A 24,554-nucleotide genomic window follows, 5' to 3' on the forward strand; every position below is an offset into this window, starting at 1 on the left:
GTCTCCAACCAATCACCACCTCTCTTCCAACCAACTACTCATCCCCATGCCCTAATTTTTAATGCCATTTTCTCTCTATTTATATACATTCCTCTTTCCATATCAACATCTCATTCCTACATTTGGGTATTACATATTGCCATGGCTCCTTCATCACCCAACAATGTTGTGTGTGTTATGGATGCTTCGACCCCTCTCGGCATCGCGCTTGTTGACCGTCTCCTCCGTCTCAAGTTCACCGTCCATGTCGCTATTCACTCGAATATCAGCGAGTTCATGTTCAATGGATATGACAATAAGAGCCTCAAGATCTTCCACTCTGACCCGTTTGATTACCATAGCATAGTTGATGCGTTGAGAGGGTGTTGTGGATTGTTTTACACGTTTGATCCTCCTCGACACCAATCCACCTTTGATGACGATGTAAGTTTAGTTCTTCTTGTTTATATTTGTATAGACGTCCTAAAAATATTGATGAAAATTATGGTCAAAATATTGAAGGAAATGATGGTAATAGGAGAGATGGAGGTGAGAGCGGCACATAATGTGTTGGAGGCTTGTGCTCAAACTAACACTATTGATAAGGTTGTCTTTACATCTTCTGTCGCTGCTGTTATTTGGGGGCAAGATAGTAATTCCACATCTGTCTCTCATTTAGACGAGAGATTTTGGAGTGATGTTCACTTTTGCCGCAAATTTAAGGTATTAATGTTCCTCCCTAATAAATTATGTCAAAATTGTTTATAAAATAAAAAATAGATGATTTGTGAAATTTAACATAAATACCAAATTAAAAAAATTTAAACTATAGAGAAAAATATGTGAATTGAAGTAATTAAATTACAACTATGCCCCTGAATCATTGAACAGCTGTGGCATGGGCTGTCAAAGACGCTAGCAGAGAAGACTGCATGGGCATTAGCTAGGGACAGAGGAGTCAACATGGTATCGGTCAACGCAGGGCTGTTGGTGGGCCCCGATTTGACCATTGATAATCCGTATTTAAAAGGAGCGGCGGAGATGTATGAAAGTGGATTATTTGTGACCGTTGATTTGAACTACTTGGTGGAGGCCCACATTCGTGTGTTCCAAGATCTCTCATCGTACGGTCGGTACATCTGTTTCAACCACGCCATCAACACTAATGATGATGCAGCTGATCTCGCCCGCAAATTGACGTCTTTGCCCCCAGGGTTAGTGCCTTTTTTTTTTTTTTTTAGTTTTTCCATTTTTTCTTATTATTTCTTATTTATTTTTTTATTTTTTTAATTATGTTGATTTACAGAGAAGAGCAGCAATTTACGAGGGAGATTCCACAGAGAATAAGCAACAAGAAGCTGAACAAATTGTTGATGAATTTTAAGGGAGAAAGCAAATAGATTGAAGGATAGTTCAATTTTATTTTTAAAAAATAAAATAAAAATGTGTATTATATTAGTCTCCTAAGAGATTAATCCAAGTGATATATGAGAGATATGAGAAAAGTGTCTCGATGGTGTATGTATAGATTATGTAATGGTCCAGGCTCATCGCTAGCAGATATTGTCTTAAAACGTGTCTTCTACAGAAAAGTTTTCATACCCTTATAAAGGGTGTTTCGTTCTCTTCTCCAACCAATGTGGGATTCTCACAATCCACCCCCCTTCGGGGCCAACGTCCTTAGTGGCACATCGGCTCATGTCATCAGCTCGTGTAATCCACCCCCCTTCTGGGCAACGTCCTTACTGGCACATCGGCTCATGTCTACTCCCTTCGGGGAACCGTCCTTACTGGCACATCAGCTCGTGTCTACTCTCTTCGGGAAACCGTCCTTACTGGCACATCGGCTCGTGTCTACTCCCTTCGGGGAACCGTCCTTACTGGCACATCGGCTCGTGTCTACTCTCTTCGGGGAAGAGCCTCCTCGTTGGCATATAGTCTGGTGTTTGGCTCTGATACCATTTGTAACGGCCTAAGCCCATTGCAAGCATATATTGTTCTCTTTGGACTTTCTGTCGGGCTTTTCCTCAATTCTTTAAAATGCTTCTACTAGGAAAAGGTTTCCACACCCTTATAAAGAATGTTTCGCTCCTCCCCAACCAATGTGGGATTCTCACAAATTACTACGGGATACAAATTTTTAAATCTATTTTCAATAGTTTTAAAGAAGCAACCACATTGTGGCCAGAGACGTCCATTTAACCTACACAGATGTGGAATCTTTATTTAAAAGGAAAATGGGACGAGAAGTGGAAGAGAGATTTCTACTTGCTAACTAAATATGGCCGGTGAGAAAAAGCAAGTCTATTAGATGCCTTAGGAAAGTGTGTGCCAATTTTCTTATTGTTAGGAACCGCTTTCAACATTCGTATGATATTGTCTATCTTTTGAGTATAGACTCTCATGATTTTTACTTTTGGTTTGTTTAAAAGATCTCGTACTAATGAAGATAGTATTCCTTCTGTATATCCTCGTGATTTTTCTCTTATTAGACAATGTGGGACTTTAACAAGCCTCAACAATTCTCCTCTCGAACAAAGCACACCATAAAGCGAGCCTTTCAACAACCTTCCCTTAATTGAGGCTCAACTCTTCTCGAAAGTCTTCGAATGAAGTACGCCCTTTATTCAATACTTGAGTCACTCTGACTGTACTTTTGAGACTCACAACCTTTTTGTTCGACACTTGAGAATTATATTGATATGATTAAGTTAAGATAAGGGTATGACTATGATATCATGTTGTTGAACACACTTTATGGAAAACATTCACACTTTTCTTAAAACCAATGAAAAAGAAGTTAGAAGACAGTTTGTAAAATACTACTACGTGTTGCTTCGCTTGGAATAACTTGTGACGAAATATCTAGACAATGAACTCACACAATTATTGAACTTGACCCTATTGAGCTAATTATGATACTTTAACACTCATCTCTACTAGTTCACATTCACCATACCACGTTGGTCATCCGTCTTTTATGATAGTTGCATTGGCATACTTAGAATTTGGCCTTTGAATTCTTTTCGATCATCTAAGTTGTGAGGTACTAGTTTGTTTTCACTGAATTCACTTCCTCAACACTGGTCCTCATTCATCATATCACGTTGGTCATTCGTCCTTTATAATAGTTGCATTAACGAACTTAGGATTTGACTTTCAAATTCTTTTGACCATCTAAGTTGTTTTGATTTTTTTTTTTTTTTTAATTGAGTTTACTTGGTTGAGTCACTTCTTGCTCAAGAACATAAGTATCACTTGGATCTTCAAGTACATTAACCCTTGACCAAATGTGTGTAGTTTGCTCTCCCATCTTCTATGGTAGAACTTCTTCTATGTTGTTTGAGTCTGTCAAGACTTTCTTGTTCGAGGAGCACCATGAAGATATTTCATCAAACCTATATCTCTTGCGGTGTAACATCTTCCAATTGTTGGATCACAACACTTCCACTCTAAATCTACAACTCCACATACCCTATTTCATCCATCTAACATAATTCATCTACCGGTTAAGGTTTTAATGCTTATATCATTCAACTGGTAAGTGTTAGTATCATTTGTCTCTAGATCATCAAACTTATCAATAATATCATCACTTGTGAGAATGACCTCAACCTCTTGCTTACCATCATGAAAAGGAAGTGTTTTTTTTTTTTTTTTTTTATGGAGTTTGCTTGAATACTTGTTATCCACGTAGCTTGAAGTCACCTCTCCTCTAATTTGTCCACTCTCTTTGATAATCTTCAAATCCTTAGGATCAGTTTTACACGTGGACTCGAAACTAAAGTTAACAATCTTATTGATCTATGTTACTGGCAAAGGTGTTTGGGTTTGAGTATCTTGAATCAATTATCCAAATCCTTGGACTTAGTGACATTTTTTCTGCAATTGTAGCAAATACTTTCAAATCTCTTCATTTGAGAACTTTTGTTGTCGTTCTTCTAATCTCTCGAAGCTTATGCAGGATGACTTCTTCTTTTGCCAGCATTTTTGTATCCACCTGCACTTCTTCGTCACCCTTCAGCGTGACGACTTTCATTGCTTAGCCATCGCTTTTTGGCTGGCTAGCAAATTTTCAAACTCTACAAGTGATGATCGAGCGGATCATCCATATACAAAGTAATAATGAAGCTTTTATACTTTGGTCGCAATCTGTGGATGATGATTCTTTGATGATCCTTTTATTCGAGCTACTCTGATGATAGACTCTTAATCTAGTTCAGTAATCTCTCGATAGATCCATTTGACCTTGTGGAAGTACTGAGCAATCATCATATCGCATTGTGAGATTGATAACGACTTGTTCTTTAGAAGTTGTAACCTTGCATGTTTTTCTTTGAGAAAAGCGTCTCAAACGTGTCTCATACTCGAGAAAAACATCTCAAATGTGTCTCATACCCTTTCAGTATCTTATCATCCCGAATGTGATCCAACATCTCTTCTTCAATTGTGGTTTTCAAGGCAAACATTGCCTTCCATTTCTTCATTTCCTTGTAGATATGACATCATGCATGTCCTGCCGTTATAGTTGTTGCTGTTGAGTTTCTTGATTCCTCCTACGATTTAGAGATCACCCAATCGTGTTGGTTGACATGAAGAAACTTATTCACTAATAATCTCAAGAAGTTATTCCTGATGTGAAAGATTAGTCAAAACTACAACCACAAATCATACTAAGAGTTTCAAGAGATATAACAACATATACCACCTCGCTTGGATACCAGATTAGAAACAACAATCCTCCACATTGGTATGATATTGTTTACTCTTAGTATAAGCTTTCATAACTTTACCCAAAAAGCTTCGTACAAATGAAGAAAATGTCCCTTACTTATATATCAATGATTTTTCCCTTAATTAAATAATGTGGGACTCCAACAATTCTCAACACGCTCATATGTAAAAACTTATTCAAATTGCATGAATTAGTAGACCGATCACTCACTAAAAATGTTCCCTCTACTATGAGCGATCATTTTCAAAACTAGTTAGGAATCGACTCCATGAGACTAGCCCAAATCCAACCCGTTTTTTTTTTTTTTTTGAAAGGCATCATATCATGCTATTATTATCTTTCATGGTAGTCTCGAAACTTTGTGTATGTAATATATGTCCACTTTTGAAAACTTTGGCTTAACTTTGGCCAAATCCAACCATACTATTATTATTTTTGATTGATTATGTTTGAAATAGCTTTACAAACGTTTAAGTCTATGAGAATGTTTAAAGCGAAATACTATTAAGAATACATATTTACATTAAACAAATCATGAAATGAAATTCTAATCAAATGAGATTTTCAATTAAGAATGATTTTTTAAATTCATCACAAGCAACTTTGTGGCATAAGAATTCCCGTACTTGATCCTCCAACGTTGTTGCATGTCGATGTCGATGCCTTGTTCTTATACGTAAGCTTGATGTCCTCCAAACGTACGTTATCACATGGATTAGTAGAGCTGCAATCAAATGTCATAGCCTCTGATGTTGCTGATGTTCCTCCAATGTTTTTGTACCTCACATCGCTAATCTTCACTCCAGCACTCTTTAAAACAACAAAAACAACAATTTAATAGTTTATTTCGACACCGATTAATGATTTAACGTACTTGTAAAAGGAAAACAGCTTAGTTACCTGACCAGGACAACCTACATTGTCCGGACAATAATTTTGATCGATTATGATGGGATTCTTAACATTGTTCATAACGATGTTCTCAAACACAACATGTTTTACAAAACCATTGCCAGGCCTCGCCCACGTCTTTATCCTCACACCATTATCGGATTTAGTGAACACTGTGTTCATCAATGTTACATTTTGGACGCCTTGTTCGTCAAACTCTTTTCCCAAGCTCCCAATACTGCATTATTATTATTATTATTATTATTATTATTATTATTATTATTATTATTATTATTTGAGAATAGATCATAAAATTGTTTGATATGTTGTAAAGAATTGATTCATTCATTACCTTACGCCATGGCCAGGCCCACATTTGATATGAGCCATAAACAAATTCTTAGTTCCATCTCCAATGGATATGCAATCATCACCAGTTTGGATGGTAGTTCCTGTGATGGTTACATCGGTTGATGACTGCACATGAATGCCGTCAGTATTGGGGCTTTGGTCGGGAGCCATTATCTTCACATTCTTAACCAATACATTATTGCAACTGTTAATTGTAATATGAGACTGCCGGCTATTGATTGATGTCAGCCCACTTAAATAGATGTTGTTCGCCCAATTGAATGTTAGTGACTGCATCAATTCACCAAAGAAAAAAAAAACATTGTTACTACCGATAACGATGGCGGGATGGAATCCCACATTGACTAATTTACAGGACGATCGTGAGTTTGTAAATGAGGAATACATCTCCATTGGTACGAGGTCTTTTGGAGAATCCCAAAGCAAAGCCATGAGATATTATGTTGAAAGTAGACAATATCGTACCATTATAGAGAGTTGTGATTTCTAACATGGTATCAGAGTCATACCCTTAATTTAGCCATATCAATAGAATCTTCATATGTCGAACAAAGAATTGTGAGTCTCGAAGGTGTAGTCAAAAGTGACTGACGTGTCGAGCAAAAGGATATTTTGTTCGAGAGCTCCAGAAAAGGAGTCGAGGGTTCTATAGGCCTCAGGGGAGGAGGTTCTATGGTGTAATTTGTTTGAGAAGAGGATTGTTGGGAGGGATAAGTAAGGAATACATCTCTGTTCGTAAAAGACGTTTTGGGAAAGCCCAAATAAACCACGAGAGCTGGTCAAAGTGTAAGGACAGTTAAAGTAATTATATTAATAATTATATGGTTAAGGTTTAAGACGACATACCCTAGCTCCCGGTGGACAATCCTTTCCAGAGTCCCTGCAGGCCCAATACGAAGCGCCCTTTGCGTCAATGTTGCCGCCGAAGAAAGAAACATCGGTAACTTTAATGAACAAAATCCAATACCCAGAACTTCCAAGGGCACGGAAGTCTAGAGGTGCCACAAGGGTTCCATTCAAACGGAAGGTAATCTTGTTCTTACATGGCCCTCTGAATGTGATGGGTTTGAGCAAGAATCTTCCCTTAGGGACATTGATGGTGGACGGCGTGGAGGAGGTGCAGGCCGATGTCCATGCCTTGAGAAAGGGTCGAGTCGAGTCGGTTTTACCGTCGGGTTTTGCACCATAAGTAATCACATTGTAAGTGGCTGCACTTGAAAGTTGAATGAAGAAATAGAAGGAGGAGATGATGAGAAGTAATGCTTTGATTGTGTTGGCCATTTTTGGAGAAGAGAAGATGATGGGATATGAGAGGCATAACAAATGGGTAGTGTTATTTATAGTGATAGAAATTGGAGTGACATGCACTTCTCCATGTGCATGAATATGCCTAATTGAGGCGGCGGCTGTTAAGCGGTGGTTTGATGCAAATGAGGGAAATCTTCTCGCCGCAATCCTTATGCATTTTCCTTTGTTTATCGCACAAATTGTGTGCTTCTTTTTCACGTAAATTTGGATACATACATTCTTGTGTTTCCTGTTACGTAAACAATAAGTAAGTTTACGTTGAAACTTTGGTGTGGATAGTGAAAGCCCTTGTGATGCACGGTCTCCAAATGAATTAAATATATGACAATCTTGATTGGTTGTACGAAAACAGCCATTCGTACGTTTGCCGATTGGTCTTCCCTTGAATGCCAAAGCGTAGCCATATAGCTACGGCACCCATTTTCATGAGTTATATATATTTTTTAATCATTTTCTTGCATTAATAGGTAAGATAGCTTCGTAGAACAGAAGAAAGCAGGCGGACAGCTTTGATTCCTATCTCAACATGAATAATTTTAGATATTCTTAGATATACATAAGCTATGTTGATACCAAACATAGCATATGTGATGTTCCAAAGTTTGACTACACGGTTGCTAGTAGAAGCTAATGATCTATTAATGGGCTTTAAGGTCATGAGTAAAAAATCAATAGATTATCGTAAAGGAATGAAAAAAAGACACTTAAGTGAAGGAAACGGACAATAACGAAAGAGAAAATATTCGTTTAGCAAGTAGAGGTAGTGGAAGAGAAGGATTTCGCAGCAGCCATGGTGGTTGTGGATACAGGAATAGAGGGAAAAATGATGGACAAAGATAATTCAATGAGCAAAGTAACATAAGGAATGTCATTCGATACTATTGCAGAAGATATGAGCATATAAAAACTTATAGTTGGTATAAACATCAACAAAAGAATTTTGGAGCAGAAAATGGAGAAGAAGAAATGTTTTTTATGATTTGTATTGATATTAACCCAAAAAAGGTGATTTATGGTTTGATGATAGGGGATGCTCGAACTATATGACAAGCACAAAATCTTTATTCTAAAAGCTTGATGAGAGCCAAATAATTAAGGTGCAACTTGACAATGCAAGAGAGATGCAAGTTGAGGTAAAAGACACAATAAAAGTTTAAACCAGTCATAGTAAGATAAAACTATAAGAAAGTTTGAAACAAGTCATAGTAAGATAAAACTATTAGAAAGTGTTCAATTTGTGTTCGATTTTAGGTACAATTTATTGAGTGTTGAACAATGGATGACTAGAAGACATTATGTTCTATTTGATGACAACACATAGTTTCATTACAAATAAGAATTAAGGCCATAAAGTTCAAATTGTCATGACTTCAAATAAGAGGTTTCCATTGGATGTTTCTAACATGGGGGATTTAGCTTTTGCGGCTAGCATAGAAGATGACACGATATTATGGCATCTGAGATATGGACATCTTCATATGAAGAGCCTGAAAATACTCTAGTATAAATGTATGGTCTTCAGGTTACCAAAAATTGATCAATTAGTTTATGTTAATGAAGCGTTTATGACAAGCAAACTAGGAAGTTTATTTCCGCTAGAAAAGTTAAAAGTAACTTCAAATTGTATAGAACTAATTCATGCTGATTTATGTACGTCAATGCAAACTAAATTCGGGCAGGAGTAAATATTTTGTACTATTTATTGATGCCTATAGTCGCATGCTAAGCTTACATCCTACTAAGTCAGAAAGTTTTCATAAGTTTCAAAATTTTAAAGCTATGGCAGAGAACCAAAGTGGCTGTCATATTAAAGTTCTTCGTACGGATAGAGGTGGTGGTTTCATATCTAGAGAATTCAATCTGTTTTGTGAAGAAAAGGGTATCCAAAAGGAGTTAACAACCCCTTACACTCCACAACAAAATGGAATCGTTGAACAAAAAAATCGAACTTGTTGGGATATGGAGCCTGATGCATATTTAGAGTAAAAATGTGCTAGAGACATATTTGGTAGATATTTGGTAACTACATGGTAGATATATATATGTGAGATATTTCGTAAAATCTAGTAGGGATATATAGGGTAGATATTTCGTAAAGATTTACCGGAGCAATATTTAGTAAACTGAAACCATATATATACCTCATATGCATGCTTTCCAAATGTACTCTCTTCATTTTCTGTCTTCTATGTTGTACAAACCTGAAGTCATCAATAAAACCTTTAGCCAATATACCTCCTTGAATTTTCTCTCTTCTGTTCTTTGTGTTCATCTTGATCGAGTGTGTGCGTTGTTGTGTGATCCTAACATAACTGTTGTGGAGATAACAAGAAGTATGTTACAAGCAATAAGACTTTCAAACCAATTTCGGGCAAATGTTGTAGCAATATCTGTTTATCTATTAAATCTCTCACCATCAAAGGCTTGTTATGAATCAAACTTCTTATGAAGCATGACATGGAAGGAAACCATTTGTAAGTGATTTAACCGTCTTTGCTTGTGTTGCTTATGATTTGAAAATTCCTCAAATTCGTCAAAAACTTGATGAAAAATCTGAAAAGTACATTTTCATTTGCGATTGTACTCAACAAAGGCATATAAGTTATACAACCCTATTAATGAAAAGATTTCACTTAAAAGGCATGAAATGTTTTGATTAAAATGTAAGTTGGGATTGAAGTAAAGAGTAGGAGGAGCAAGAGATTACAGTTGAAGTTTCACCAGATGGAGAGACAAGAGTTAACTCTGGTGCATCTTCTAGTGCCTCTACTACTACACAAAATTTGTCAAATTTATCATCTTCAATATCACTAAACAACCACTCTTTTCTTGGAAAATCTTTGGATGAGACGCTGCCAAGAAAATAAAAATATGTAGCTGACATATATGCATCATGTCAATTTTCTCTTTCAGACCCTATAAGTTATGAAGAAAAAATAAGATTGACAAAAAGTCATGGTGGAAGAGACCGAGACAATTGAGAAAAAATAAAACATGGGAGATGATTTACTTATTAAATGAAAAAAATGCAATTAACTTGAAATGGGTACCAAATGGAAGCATACAAAAAAACATAAGATATCTTATGGCAAAAGGTTATGCACAATAACAAGGTATAGACTTTAAAGAAACTCTCTCCAGTAGCTCGCTTTGAAATAATAAGAACTATTCTAGCATTAATAGCAGAATTGTGGTGGCTTGTTTATATGTTTCATGTCAAGTCAACATTTCTTAACGAAAATTTACAAGAAGAGGTATATGTAGCACAACAGAAGAATTAATAAAGAAAGACAAAGAAACTAAGGGATACAAGCTAATAAGTACATTATATGGATTAAAGTAGGCCCCTCGAGTTTGATATAACAAGATTAATGGGTATTTTTAAGAAAAATGATGAGATGTGAGAATGAACCTACTTTATATGTGAAGAAGAAAGATAAAAGTGATTTCGTACATCAAGTTGAAGATGAGATTTTTATTTCACAAAGAAAATATACCAAAGATATTATGAGTAAATTTATTATACTTCACCATGAGGATGAAACAGAAATGGTAGATGGTACAAGGCTCAAAAGCTTAGTTGACGGATTAATTTACTTAACACTTACACGACCCGACGTTGTATTTTCTACTGGTATTATTTATAAGTTTATGCAACGATCCTTCAAAGGTTCATTATGGATCAGTAAAAAGAGTCTTAGTTTATGTTTTCGGAACTATGAAGTATGAAAATTGGTATTCTAAATTTTCTAATTTCTAATTATATGGGTTCACTAATAGGGATTGGGCATGATCATTAGATGATAGTGTAAAGACCGGGCTGACTCAATGACTCCAAAAAGACAGGTAAATTTTTCGCGAAATAAAACAACCAAATTTAAAACATAACATACATTATATTTATATTATATCAAAATAAAGTTTATACAAAGTACTTAAAACACAACACAACAGTTAAAACACAAAATAAGGAACGACACAAAATATTATAAAATAAAAAAGGGTGAAGGACGACAGGTGAGGTTTTTCTATGGCATCGCTCCTAACTCCTTAGTACCTGAAAAAAATGGAAAATAAGGAATAAGAACAAAGACTCAGTAAGCAGCCAACTTGTAAGCTCTTAATCGTGTCCTTGATATGCTATGGTATCACAATCTTTCTTTTCTCATTCTTGTTCTTGTCGCAAGTACTTAGACCCTTTAGTTATTGGTCTTGATTTGTGGGTTTGTATCATGTTCTATCCAAAACCTTGGTCTTTGGATTCTGAAACCTTGATTATTTCTAACGACCTTAGTTCTATGGTTCTTGTTCTTATTCTTAGAACTTGAATCTTGATCCATGTTCTAATCCTTGATCTTTCTCTGATTCTTGGTTCTTATTCTAGTCCTTTATCTTTCTCTAAGGGCCTTAGTATTATTTTGCATGTGACGAGTTGCTCTATGCATCGAGTGACACGTGTCAACATGCTCCTCCTCTCGCCAGTTGACATGTGGCTTGTCGGGAAATTTTTTCACTCCTCCTAGAAATCACAAAGCATAAGTGATTAGGTTTTTCCCACTTTCCTCATTTTCATATCTTTTAATCTATAACTCATTTTGATTCGATTTCTTTAGCAAAGTTGTATATCTTAATTCAAACTATGTCCTACTATTTTTTTTCTTGAATTTTACTTCAACATTGACCTATTTATGGACATCGGAAATAGGTACATTCCCTCTTTACCATTCTTGGAAAGAACTCTTGGAACAACATTTTCAAGCCAAGTTTTTGGCCAAGTTCCTTCATGAAAGATGTGAAAGAATCTTTCCTAGATGAACATATCAAAATTTCAGCCCTCAATTCGTAATGGAAAGTCTCGGATCTAAAAAAAAATTATGGAAGATTACCTCGTGGATCTTCTCGACTCTTGACCGAAAATGGAACTCCGGTCACCCAAAAAGCCTTCTTCCTCCCAAGAATAAGTCCTTACTCCTAGATCGTGGCTAGAGACGACTTCCACGGTAGTCCAGCGAGTTTTATGGCCGCTGTTTCTTGCTCTCACTCCAAAACTTTCCCTCTCTTCGTTTTTTATTTGCCCAAGGCCTCTCATGAACCCATAAAGTAACTTAAGGGTATCATGAACCCATAAAGTAACTTAAGGGTAAAATGACCGTAATGCTCCTTAGTTGACTTTGACCAGATATATGCATATATTTATTTCCTTTTATTTATTTTTTTCTTCCTTTCCTTTCCTTTTCTTGGGTGGTAAGGCCCAACTGTGGGAGCTTTAAAACAAAATATACCATTTATTCAACATTTGAGTCATTTTCACTCTACCTTCGAGATTCATAATTTTTTTTGTTCGACACTTGAAGATTTTATTGACATGATTAAGTTGAGATAATGGTATGACTCTATATCATGTTGTTGATCACAACCTATTTTTATTAAGACTAATCAAGAAGAAATTAGAAGATATTTTGTAGGATACTACTACCGATCCCTTTGCTTGGAATAACTTGTGTTGTAAATCTTAATGGGGTGGAGGGATATTGATAGTAAAAGATAGACGACCACACGTTTATTCTTAAAATATCTAAATGTTTATTTTTAAAATAATTAGATTTCTTTATTCTTAAGATATCTAAATTCCTAAAATACTCAAATATCTTTATTCATAAAAGATATAGATAATTAACTAGTCCTACCTTATTCATCTTACTACATTGGTCATCAATCTTTTATATTAATTGCATCCATATACTTAGGATTTGACTTTCAAATTCTTTCTTACATCTAAGTTATTGAGATACTATTTTACTTTCCCTGAATTCACCTCCTATAATAGTTGGTTGGCATACTTAAGATTTGACTTTCAAATTCTTTGTTTCCTTTCTAGTGAGTTCACTGGTTGATCACCACAAAGATATTTCAAGTGAGTTCACTGGTTGATCACCACAAAGATATTTCATCAAAACCTATTTCTCTTGGAGTTTAACATTTTTCGTTTGTTGGATGTTGAGATATAATATTTGGAGAATATATTAGTTATGAAATATATCTTAAATATTATATTTTAATATTCTTTCCTTTATGATTTGATAGCTTGTATCCTATTTAAATGATATGAATATCAATAGGAATACACACTTTCGATCCCAATTTTATTTCTCATTCTTAACATTAGATCATAAAACTTCCACCCTAAATCTACAAGTCCACATACCCTATTTCATCCATCTGATACAAATCATCCGCCTATTGAGGTTTTAATGCTTATATTATTTTCTAGATCATCAAATTTATCAAGAATCTCATCACTTAGTGAGAATGACATCCTTGTATGATATTGTGAGAATACTAACGAATCATAGAGGAGTTTCAAGAGATATGACAACCTATGCCAACCTCGCTTGGATACTAGATTAGGAACAACAACTCTCAATGTGGGACTCCAACAATCCTCAACACCTTGCATGTGGCTTGTACATGATAACTTCTTCAAATTTACGTGAATTAGAAGACTGATCCCTCATTGAAAATGTTCCCTCCAGCATGAGCGATCATTTTTTAAACTAATTAGGAATCGACACCACAAGACTGTTAAGATATGATTCAAAGTATTCAAAATGAAGATATGATTTAAAGTAGTTGAGATATGATTCAAATATTCAAACTACCAAGATTTTAGGAGATTTTAGGAGATTGTTAGTAGATTTGAATTTAATTTCCATGATTTACTATTTATGGTCCAGTGTATAACGTATAAATACTGGAATTGTGTAACCCTCTAAGCATCAAGTCAGTAGACAAGAATAAAGCATTGCAGCATCATCTATTCTATCTATTCTTATCTCTTTCACTATCCCTATTTCCAACAATTTTGGTATCAGAGCCAAGTTCGTTCGACACGAGGGCGAGTGCTTATTTTCTTTCACAAAACAAAAATGGCAGTAGCTGGCTTTTCTTCCTCCGCACCGTTGTTACCGATCTTTAATGGTGAGAAATATGAGCGGTGGAGCATCAAGATGAAGACCTTGCTCAAATCGCAAGAGCTATGGGACTTGGTGGAGCATGAGTTTGTTGATGTATTAGAACCCACAATAGAAGAAGATGAGAGACTAAGGAAACCAAGAAAAACGATGCCAAGGCTTTATTCATTATTCAGCAGTTAATGAGACTATCTTCTCACGAATTGCAGCAGCAACCACATCAAAGCAGGCATGGTCAATTCTACATAAGGAGTTTCTAGGAGATTCAAAGGTCATGACAGTGAAATTGCAATCTCTAAGACGTGATTTTGAAACTCTACTCATTTACGAATCTTTGGCTGTGTTGCTTATGCTTTGAAACATCCTCAAATTCGTCAAAAGCTTGATGAAAAATCTGAAAAATGCATTTTCATTGGCTATTGTACTCAATCAAAGACATATAAATTATACAACCCCATCAATGAAAAGATTTAGTTAGAAGGGATGTGATATTTAATGAAAACGTGAGTTGGGATTGGAGTAAAGAACAGGAGCAGCAAAAGATTACAGTTGAAGTTTCCCCAAATGAAGAGACAAGGGGCAAAAGATTACAGTTGAAGTTTCCCCAAATGAAGAGACAAGGGTTGACTCCAGTACATCTCCCAGTGCATCCACTGCAACGCAAAGTGTGTCAAATTCATCATCTTCAGCATCACTAAACAACAATTCTTCTTTTGAAGAACTTTCAGATGAGACACCTACAAGGAAGTATAAATCTTTAGCTGACATATATGCATCCTGTCAATTTGCTCTTACTGTTTCAGACCCTATGAATTATGAAGAAGCAACTGAAAAAGAAGACGGCAAGAAAGCCATGGCAGTAGAGATGCAGTTCGTTAAGAAAGATGGAACATGGGATATGGTTGACCTACCAAACGAAAAGTTTTATGGAGATTTACAAGAAGAGGTTTATGTAACACCGCTAGAGGAATTCATAAAGAATGACAAAGAAACAAAGGTATACAAGCTAAGACAGACATTGTATGGGTTAAAGCAGACATATTTACGAAGGCCTTGTCAAAAGAAAAGCTTTGTACTTGACATCTGCAACTTTGAATCAAGGGGGAGTGTTGAGATATGATTCAAAGTATTCAAAATGAAGATATGATTTAAAGTAGTTGAGATATGATTCAAATATTCAAACTACCGAGATTTTAGAAGATTGTTAGTAGATTTGAATTTATCTAGATTTCCATGATTTACTCTTTCCCAGTGTATATATAAATACTGGAATTGTGTAACCGTGCTATATAAATACTGGAATTGTGTAACCGTGCAAGCATCAAGTCAGTAGACAATAATAAAGCACTGCTGCAACATTCATTTATTCTATTTATTCTTATCTCTTTCACTATCCTTTTTCCAACCAAGACTAGCCCAATTTCAACTGAAAAGGCTCTCACAAGTCAAGTCTCGATCTTGTGTTGGACTCATAGCAAAGAAAATCTTTTTGTACTTACTTGTAGGTGTCTCATATGAAAGTTCTTATCTCTTTCATTTCCTATTTGATCCCTTTGAATTCCATATTTGAAGTTGCGATCTCCTCCCCAAAGTTAAGGACCCCATAACTTTCTCCATATGTTTTCAAATTAAGTTTGATTATTAGTTTTAAATAAAATAAAATTGGTTCCAACCCTTCTGTTGCGTGAATGAAGCGTTCATTCCCAACAATATGTTCAATATTTTTTCAACTAAATGTAAAGGTATGATATATGGTGTCAATTGAGGAGGTCATGGAACCTAGTCCCAATGGCTAGTTTTTCCACATTTAAATTGTAGACACTATGTTAGAGTAGGATAGTAGCATTTTGTTTCGAAAACAATGGTTCCCGTATGCAACCATGCTATTATTATTTTTGATTGACGTTTAAGTTTATTGACAAATGTTTAAAGAAAAATACTTTAATGATCTTTTTTTTCATATAATAATCATGATATGAGTTACTAACAAATAGAGTATGATACTTCTTAAGAATACATATTGACATTAAACAAATCATGAAAGGAAATTCTAATCAAATGAGATTTTCAATTAAGAATGACTTTTTAAATTCATCACAAGCAACTTTGTGGCATAAGAATTCCCGTACTTGATCCTCCAACGTTGTTGCATGTCGATGTCGATGCCTTGTTCTTATACGTAAGCTTGATGTCCTCCAAACGTACGTTATCACATGGATTAGTAGAGCTGCAATCAAATGTCATAGCCTCTGATGTTGCTGATGTTCCTCCAATGTTTTTGTACCTCACATCGCTAATCTTCACTCCAGCACTCTTTAAAACAACAAAAACAACAATTTATTAGTTTATTTCTACACCGATTAATGATTTAACGTACTTGTAAAAGGAAAACAACTTAGTTACCTGACCAGGACAACCTACATTGTCCGGACAATAATTTTGATCGATTATGATGGGATTCTTAACATTGTTCATAATGATGTTCTCAAACACAACATGTTTTACGAAACCATTGCCAGGCCTCGCCCACGTCTTTATCCTCACACCATTATCGGATTTAGTGAACACTGCGTTCATCAATGTTACATTTTGGACGCCTTGTTCGTCAAACTCTTTTCCCAAGCTCCCAATACTGCATTATTATTATTATTATTATTATTATTATTATTATTATTATTATTTGAGAATAGATCATAAAATTGTTTGATATGTTGTAAAGAATTGATTCATTCATTACCTTACGCCATGGCCAGGCCCACATTTGATATGAGCCATAAACAAATTCTTAGTTCCATCTCCAATGGATATGCAATCATCACCAGTTTGGATGGTAGTTCCTGTGATGGTTACATCGGTTGATGACTGCACATGAATGCCGTCAGTATTGGGGCTTTGGTCGGGAGCCATTATCTTCACATTCTTAACCAATACATTATTGCAACTGTTAATTGTAATATGAGACTGCCGGCTATTGATTGATGTCAGCCCACTTAAATAGATGTTGTTCGCCCAATTGAATGTTAGTGACTGCATCAATTCACCAAAGAAAAAAAAAACATTGTTACTACCGATAACGATGGCGGGATGGAATCCCACATTGACTAATTTACAGGACGATCGTGAGTTTGTAAATGAGGAATACATCTCCATTGGTACGAGGTCTTTTGGAGAATCCCAAAGCAAAGCCATGAGATATTATGTTGAAAGTAGACAATATCGTACCATTATAGAGAGTTGTGATTTCTAACATGGTATCAGAGTCATACCCTTAATTTAGCCATATCAATAGAATCCTTATATCTCGAACAAAGAATTGTGAGTCTCGAAGGTGTAGTCAAAAGTGACTAACGTGTCGAGCAAAGGGCATATCTTGTTCGAGGGCTCCAGATCTAGAAGGAGTTGAGGGTTCTATAAAGATGTAGTCAAAAGTGACTGACGTGTCGAGCAAAGGGGTACTTTGTTCGAGAGCTCCAGAGAAGGAGTCGAGGGTTCTATAGGCCTCAGGGAAGGAGGTTCTATGGTGTACTTTGTTCTAGAGGAGAATTGTTGGGAGGGATAAGTAAGGAATACATCCCTATTCGTATAAGACGTTTTGGGAAAGCCCAAATAAACCACGAGAGCTGGTCAAAGTGTAAGGACAGTTAGAGTAATTATATTAATAATTATATGGTTAAGGTTTAAGACGACATACCCTAGCTCCCGGTGGACAATCCTTTCCAGAGTCCTTGCAGGCCCAATACGAAGCGCCCTTTGCGTCAATGTTGCCGCCGAAGAAAGAAACATCGTTAACTTTAATGAACAAAATCCAATACCCAGAACTTCCAAGGGCACGGAAGTCTAGAGGTGCCACAAGGGTTCCATTCAAACGGAAGGTAATCTTGTTCTTACATGGCCCTCTGAATGTGATGGGTTTGAGCAAGAATCTTCCCTTAGGGACATTGATGGTGGACGGCGTGGAGGAGGTGCAGGCCGATGTCCATGCCTTGAGAAAGGGTCGAGTCGAGTCGGTTTTACCGTCGGGTTTTGCACCATAAGTAATCACATTGTAAGTGGCTGCACTTGAAAGTTGAATGAAGAAATAGAAGGAGGAGATGATGAGAAGTAATGTTTTGATTGTGTTGGCCATTTTTGGAGAAGAGAAGATGATGGGATATGAGAGGCATAACAAATGGAATGTGTTATTTATAGTGAAAGAAAATGGTGTGACATGCCCTTCTCCATGTGCATGAATATGCCTAATTGAGGCGGTGGTTTGATTAAAATGAGGGAAACTTTATATTGAATCTTCCTATTATTCAAAATATTGTGTTGACTATTACATATAAATTAGTATTATTCTTTGAATACGTGACTATGAAAAGAAGTTATTAAATTGAAGCAATTTTAGGATAATGATTATTTAGGAAAATTGTCAATCCTTTTATCTATAGAATTGTTCACCGTAAATAGTTATTGGATGGATGTTCTATTCACATCAACAAAGAGAATTCTCCACTTTAAATAGTCATTGGAGGTCTGTTCTATTTGGAGCAACGAAGAGAATTGAAAAATATTAATGTTTAAAATAATGAACACGACTCTCTACAGTGATATGATATTGTCCACTTTGAGTATAAACTCTCATGGTTTGGCTTTGGACTTCCTCAAAAGGTCTCGTTCCAATGGAGATAGTATTCCTTGATTATAAACTTATGATCATTCCTTAAATTTGCCGACGTAGGATTTTCATCATCCAACCGTTCTTTTAACTTAATTTATTTGTTTCGACATATTTTGATCATGATCATATCCAACAAAATACACCCTCAAAGATGTCGGTAGCTTTAAGTTGAATCTTTGGAATGGATATTGACAAAATTTTATGGTGTACGGCCTCCAAATGAATTAAATACATTATAATATTGATTGATAGTACAAAACCAGTCATTCTTACGTTTGGTCTTCCCTTGAATGCCAAGGCGCAGCAACATAACTATAGCATCTATATTTTTTAGAACAGAAGAAAACAGGCGGACAGCCCAAATTAGTATGATGCGAACAAACAATTATTGAGTCTCACTAATACTTCGTGTGCCTATCACAAGCATCAAAATGATATCCGCTTTCACAATTCGCTCAAACGGCCACGAAAACTTCATATTTGAGATTTCGAAGGCATCATCCATCTTGGTATTGTTAAGGCGTAAATCTTTTTGTCTCCATGTAGAATCATTTTCTTATATCATTCATCATTGTTCTTAGAATCAAATTTCTAAAGAAGAAACACTTAATAAATTTAGCTCGTGCCTACGTCATAATATATGCATGTAACATGTAGTGGAGTGTTAACACCATGTCTCCATATAGTACGTTCAAAAGTATATTTAGTCTGTTACCATGTATATCAAAATAGAGAGAAATCTGTTAGGATTGCACAACAACACACTCCATCTAGATGAACACAAAGAAATAAGAGAGAAAATGTGGAGAGAAAAAATGGAAGAGGAATATTGGCCAAAGGATTTGAGAATACAATGAAAACTTACATCTTCCGGTTATATATATGGTTTTAATTTAGTATATATATATATATATAGTTTTAACCCATATAAAAATGTACCAAATATATCTTTACCAGCTTTTTATTATAAATAGTCGTTAGGACTATTTTTCATATATAATTGAACTATTATCAATATCTTAATTGCACCCTACGAATGGAGGCTTTGCACAACCTCAATTTCCAACATTAACACATTTTGTCAACATGTTTGCTGGATTCTTTGCACCTTCTATCTTCTCCAAACACATTACCATCTTCCACTAACCTGCGAGTGAAATTGGATCGCTTTCTGTGTTTTATCTTTGAATGATAGACTGGGTTTCTCACCAACTGTATGACACTCTAACTAACCAACTATATGACACTCTAACTATTTGTACAAAGAACCTTCTTGTGTTGCTTCTTGCCCAATTCTTCTAGATAGTCTGTCACTCATATCATCTTCTTTCTAGCTTCAGCTATTGCCATGTACTCAGCCTTAGTGGATGATAGAGCAGCACATTTCTGAATCCTAGACATCCCATTATACATGACTTGCTCCCACTTCGTTGTATCCTCCTATTGTAGGGCATTATCAAAGGACTCTGGTTCCCCTTCATCAGTCAGCAACAGATAGTGTAATGAAGTTACATACATATCTAGTACTCTGATAGCTCTGAATGATCTTTTCAACACCTGCTCACGTGCCACTTGCTCCACCTCTATTCCTCAACAACAGTATTAGAAGTTCCTTGAGTATTTGCTACAACATCACTAAATGAATGTTTCCCCAACTCAATCTCAACTCCAACTTGCTTTGTTATCCCGAAACATTTCTTCTTTTTGTCCTTATACATGACATTTTCATCAAAAGTCACATCACAATATCTCAGGATTCTCTTGTTCTTGACATCCCAAAACTTGTACCCAAACATGTCAGAATCATAACCTATGCAGTAACACTTCACAGGCTTAGTGTCAAGTTTGTCACTCTTCTCTGGATCAACACAGACATACGCAGTACAATCAAAAGTTCTGAAGTGAGAGTACTTGAATTCTTTTCCTGTCCATAATTTTGTTGTGGGGAGAAAGTACTAATAAATTTTCTCCAACTTTTTACACACTTTAGTCCTAAACAAATTTTCCTAAACTTGTTCCAGAAATTGATAACTACCAAAGTTCCACAAATAGCTTCATGGATTGGTAGTTATGTTGTGCTTTTGGATTCAAGGGAAGACCGAGCATATGAATGGCTGTTTTTGTACTTTTAATCAATTAACATATATTTAATTAGTTTGGAGACCGTGCATCACAATGCAAATAAAACAGTGGTGTTTATGCCATAAAATGTTGTAAATATCCATACCATAGATTCAAAATAAAGTTAACGGCGTATTTAGTTGAGTATTCAAACAATAATACTTATTGTTTACGTAATAGGAAACACAAGAATGCATGTATCAAACCACCGCAGATTTCCCTCATTTTAATCAAACCACCGCTTATCAGCCGCCACCTCAATTAGGCATATTCATGCACATGGAGAAGTGCATGTCACTCCAATTTCTATCACTATAAATAACACTACCCATTTGTTATGCCTCTTATATCCCATCATCTTCTCTTCTCCAAAAATGGCCAACACAATCAAAGCATTACTTCTCATCATCTCCTCCTTCTATTTCTTCATTCAACTTTCAAGTGCAGCCACTTACAATGTGATTACTTATGGTGCAAAACCCGACGGTAAAACCGACTCGACTCGACCCTTTCTCAAGGCATGGACATCGGCCTGCACCTCCTCCACGCCGTCTACCATCAGTGTCCCTAAGGGAAGATTCTTGCTCAAACCCATCACATTCAGAGGGCCATGTAAGAACAAGATTACCTTCCGTTTGAATGGAACCCTTGTGGCACCTCTAGACTTCCGTGCCCTTGGAAGTTCTGGGTATTGGATTTTGTTCATTAAAGTTAACGATGTTTCTGTCTTCGGCGGCAACATTGACGCAAAGGGCGCTTCGTATTGGGCCTGCAGGGACTCTGGAAAGGATTGTCCACCGGGAGCTAGGGTATGTCGTCTTAAACCTTAACCATATAATTATTAATATAATTACTTTAACTGTCCTTACACCTTGACCAGCTCTCGTGGTTTATTTGGACTTTCCCAAAACGTCTTATACGATTAGAGATGTATTCCTTCCTTATCCCTCCCAACAATCCTCTTCTCGAACAAATTACACCATAGAACCTCCTCCCCTGAGGCCTATAGAACCCTCGACTCCTTTTCTGGAGCTCTCGAACAAAGTATCCCTTTGCTCGACACGTCAGTCACTTTTGACTACACTTTTATAGAACCCTCGACTCCTTCTAGATCTGGAGCCCTCAAACAAAGTACGTCATTTGCTCGACACATTAGTCACTTTTGACTACACCTTCGAGACTCACAATTCTTTGTTCGAGATATAAGGATTCTATTGATATGGCTAAATTAAGGGTATGACTCTAATACCATGTTAGGAATCACGACTCTCCGTAATGGTATGATATTGTCTACTTTCAGTATAACATCTCATGGCTTTGCTTTGGGATTCTCTAAAAGACTTCGTACCAATGGAGATGTATTCCTCAGTTACAAACTCACGATCGTCCTGTAAATTAGTCAATGTGGGACTCCATTCCCGCCATCATTATCGGGAGAGTAACATGTTTTTTTTTTTCTTTGGTGAATTGATGCAGTCACTAACATTCAATTGGGCGAACAACATCTATTTAAGTGGGCTGACATCAATCAATAGCCGGCAGTCTCATATTACAATTAACAGTTGCAATAATGTATTGGTTAAGAATGTGAAGATAATGGCTCCCGACCAAAGCCCCAATACTGACGGCATTCATGTGCAGTCATCAACCGATGTAACCATCACAGGAACTACCATCCAAACTGGTGATGATTGCATATCCATTGGAGATGGAACTAAGAATTTGTTTATGACTCATATCAAATGTGGGCCTGGCCATGGCGTAAGGTAATGAATGAATCAATTCTTTACAACATATCAAACAATTTTATGATCTAATCTCAAAAAATAATAATAATAATAATAATAATAATAATAATGCAGTATTGGGAGCTTGGGAAAAGAGTTTGACGAACAAGGCGTCCAAAATGTAACATTGATGAACGCAGTGTTCACTAAATCCGATAATGGTGTGAGGATAAAGACGTGGGCGAGGCCTGGCAATGGTTACGTAAAACATGTTGTGTTTGAGAACATCGTTATGAACAATGTTAAGAATCCCATCATAATCGATCAAAATTATTGTCCGGACAATATAGGTTGTCCTGGTCAGGTAACTAAGTTGTTTTCCTTTTACAAGTACGTTAAATCATTAATCGGTGTCGAAATAAACTAATAAATGGTTGTTTTTGTTGTTTTAAAGAGTGCTGGAGTGAAGATTAGCGATGTGAGGTACAAAAACATTGGAGGAACATCAGCAACATCAGAGGCTATGACATTTGATTGCAGCTCTACTAATCCATGTGATAACGTACGTTTGGAGGACATCAAGCTTACGTATAAGAACAAGGCATCGACATCGACATGCAACAACGTTGGAGGATCAAGTACGGGAATTCTTATGCCACAAAGTTGCTTGTGATGAATTAAAAAAGTCATTCTTAATTGAAAATCTCATTTGATTAGAGTTTCCTTTCATGATTTGCTTAATGTCAATATGTATTCTTAAGCAATCATAGAAATTACTATGGTGTATTTAATCAACCCTCCTAATGTATTTATGTAATGAATTGGTCCTTTTTACACCCTATATATTTTTTCTCACTACTTTAAGTATATAAAGATAAGATATATTGAACAAATAATAAGGCTCAAAGAATTAAACAAGTACCTAAGTCATGTCAAATATAATCATTGAGAAATAATAGTAGTACCGTTGGATACAGGAAAGATAACATCACCTATCTTGTTGAGTGATTTGAATCACGAGCTTAGAATCGAGTTTTCTTTACTCTTGATCTTGATGAAGGTAATCTATTGTAAAACCTTCCCTTTGGTTGTTTCTTATCGTTTTTGAGATTTTTGGGTAATTTAGATCTAAAGTCTTGTTCTTCAACAAGGTTCTTAGATCAAATCACAAGAGTTTCAGGACATTTGGTATCGGAGCTTTCCTTTTGTTGATTTTTTATGATTTGGTATTAGAGTTTTAGACTCAAGATCGGATATATGTTTCCTTTGCGTTCTTTTCAATTTGGTTTTTATTTATTGTTATTTCTCTAGTTTTTAATCGACCCAGAGTTTGAAACTCAATCTTGGCTCTATTGAAAATTTTAAGAGGTGAGAATGAGAGTTTCATTTGTGTGAATGAGTGTAAATAAAGTGCCTTTGAGTGAATATACGTGAGAGAGTTTTGTAAGGTTCACAAATATATTCGAGAACAAATCCTCTTGAAGAAGTGGAGGTATGAACCAATACATCAATTATGCTATATAAATCTGAAGGAAGATGTGAAGAAAAATGTTGTTCAAATTATCATAAGATGCATCAATTCATGTCACATTAAAGAAGAATCAAGCTTCATAGATGGCATGTTTAGAATCATTCAAGCTTGACATGATCAATCTTATTTCTAAAGTGATTTGAATATCAATCAAGTGTTCTTGTATTGAGATATTTGATCAAAGGTAATTCTAGTCTTACTTTTGAATTCTTACAAGAAATTAAAATACATATTAAATGATTGATTCCAGCCCGAGACA

At 35.8% G+C, this 24,554-nt stretch overlaps 4 protein-coding genes across 5 annotated transcripts; 2 read left to right on the forward strand and 2 right to left on the reverse strand.

Annotated features, from left to right (window-relative positions):
- Positions 1–86: 86 nt before the first annotated feature.
- On the forward strand, positions 87–1,553 carry LOC111486702 (cinnamoyl-CoA reductase-like SNL6). Of its 2 annotated transcripts, XM_023133932.1 has the most exons (5): positions 87–423; positions 502–702; positions 871–1,193; positions 1,286–1,427; positions 1,464–1,553. In XM_023133932.1, the coding sequence occupies exons 1-4, from the start codon at positions 142–144 to the stop codon at positions 1,377–1,379; spliced, it is 900 nt and encodes a 299-aa protein (XP_022989700.1). In that variant the 5' UTR covers positions 87–141; the 3' UTR covers positions 1,380–1,427; positions 1,464–1,553. The 2 variants fall into 2 exon arrangements, with proteins under 2 accessions (XP_022989700.1, XP_022989699.1); XM_023133931.1 differs by having other exon boundaries at positions 1,286–1,553.
- A 3,752-nt stretch (positions 1,554–5,305) lies between these two features.
- LOC111486680 (polygalacturonase-like) lies at positions 5,306–7,268 on the reverse strand. Its single transcript, XM_023133897.1, has 4 exons — positions 6,824–7,268; positions 5,958–6,247; positions 5,615–5,843; positions 5,306–5,524 (listed from the first exon to the last, which is right to left on the reverse strand). The coding sequence occupies exons 1-4, from the start codon at positions 7,256–7,258 to the stop codon at positions 5,306–5,308; spliced, it is 1,173 nt and encodes a 390-aa protein (XP_022989665.1). The 5' UTR covers positions 7,259–7,268.
- Positions 7,269–16,275: 9,007 nt separating this feature from the next.
- LOC111486681 (polygalacturonase-like) lies at positions 16,276–18,395 on the reverse strand. Its single transcript, XM_023133898.1, has 4 exons — positions 17,948–18,395; positions 16,994–17,283; positions 16,660–16,888; positions 16,276–16,569 (listed from the first exon to the last, which is right to left on the reverse strand). Exons 1-4 carry the CDS (start codon positions 18,380–18,382, stop codon positions 16,351–16,353), a joined length of 1,173 nt encoding a protein of 390 aa, XP_022989666.1. The 5' UTR covers positions 18,383–18,395; the 3' UTR covers positions 16,276–16,350.
- A 3,006-nt stretch (positions 18,396–21,401) lies between these two features.
- On the forward strand, positions 21,402–23,593 carry LOC111486682 (polygalacturonase-like). The gene is made up of 4 exons (XM_023133899.1): positions 21,402–21,846; positions 22,514–22,803; positions 22,900–23,128; positions 23,219–23,593. The coding sequence occupies exons 1-4, from the start codon at positions 21,412–21,414 to the stop codon at positions 23,435–23,437; spliced, it is 1,173 nt and encodes a 390-aa protein (XP_022989667.1). The 5' UTR covers positions 21,402–21,411; the 3' UTR covers positions 23,438–23,593.
- The last annotated feature ends 961 nt before the right edge of the window (positions 23,594–24,554 follow it).

The sequence above is a fragment of the Cucurbita maxima genome, unplaced genomic scaffold, assembly GCF_002738345.1.
Source record: "Cucurbita maxima cultivar Rimu unplaced genomic scaffold, Cmax_1.0 Cma_Scf00011, whole genome shotgun sequence".
Classification (NCBI taxonomy): domain Eukaryota; kingdom Viridiplantae; phylum Streptophyta; class Magnoliopsida; order Cucurbitales; family Cucurbitaceae; genus Cucurbita; species Cucurbita maxima.

Excerpts from the sequence above, each read along its gene's own strand:
- LOC111486702 (XM_023133931.1), top strand. The coding sequence starts at position 142 with ATGGCTCCTTCATCACCCAACAATGTTGTGTGTGTTATGGATGCTTCG. Across the intron at positions 424-501 it reads AATCCACCTTTGATGACGAT|GAAATGATGGTAATAGGAGA; the intron begins GTAAGTTTAGTT and ends AAAATATTGAAG. Across the intron at positions 1,194-1,285 it reads TTGACGTCTTTGCCCCCAGG|AGAAGAGCAGCAATTTACGA; the intron begins GTTAGTGCCTTT and ends GTTGATTTACAG.
- LOC111486680 (XM_023133897.1), bottom strand. The coding sequence starts at position 7,258 with ATGGCCAACACAATCAAAGCATTACTTCTCATCATCTCCTCCTTCTAT. Across the intron at positions 6,248-6,823 it reads ATTGTCCACCGGGAGCTAGG|TCACTAACATTCAATTGGGC; the intron begins GTATGTCGTCTT and ends GAATTGATGCAG. Across the intron at positions 5,844-5,957 it reads GGGCCTGGCCATGGCGTAAG|TATTGGGAGCTTGGGAAAAG; the intron begins GTAATGAATGAA and ends ATAATAATGCAG.
- LOC111486681 (XM_023133898.1), bottom strand. The coding sequence starts at position 18,382 with ATGGCCAACACAATCAAAACATTACTTCTCATCATCTCCTCCTTCTAT. Across the intron at positions 16,889-16,993 it reads GGGCCTGGCCATGGCGTAAG|TATTGGGAGCTTGGGAAAAG; the intron begins GTAATGAATGAA and ends ATAATAATGCAG. Across the intron at positions 16,570-16,659 it reads ATGTAGGTTGTCCTGGTCAG|AGTGCTGGAGTGAAGATTAG; the intron begins GTAACTAAGTTG and ends GTTGTTTTAAAG.
- LOC111486682 (XM_023133899.1), top strand. The coding sequence starts at position 21,412 with ATGGCCAACACAATCAAAGCATTACTTCTCATCATCTCCTCCTTCTAT. Across the intron at positions 22,804-22,899 it reads GGGCCTGGCCATGGCGTAAG|TATTGGGAGCTTGGGAAAAG; the intron begins GTAATGAATGAA and ends ATAATAATGCAG. Across the intron at positions 23,129-23,218 it reads ATATAGGTTGTCCTGGTCAG|AGTGCTGGAGTGAAGATTAG; the intron begins GTAACTAAGTTG and ends GTTGTTTTAAAG.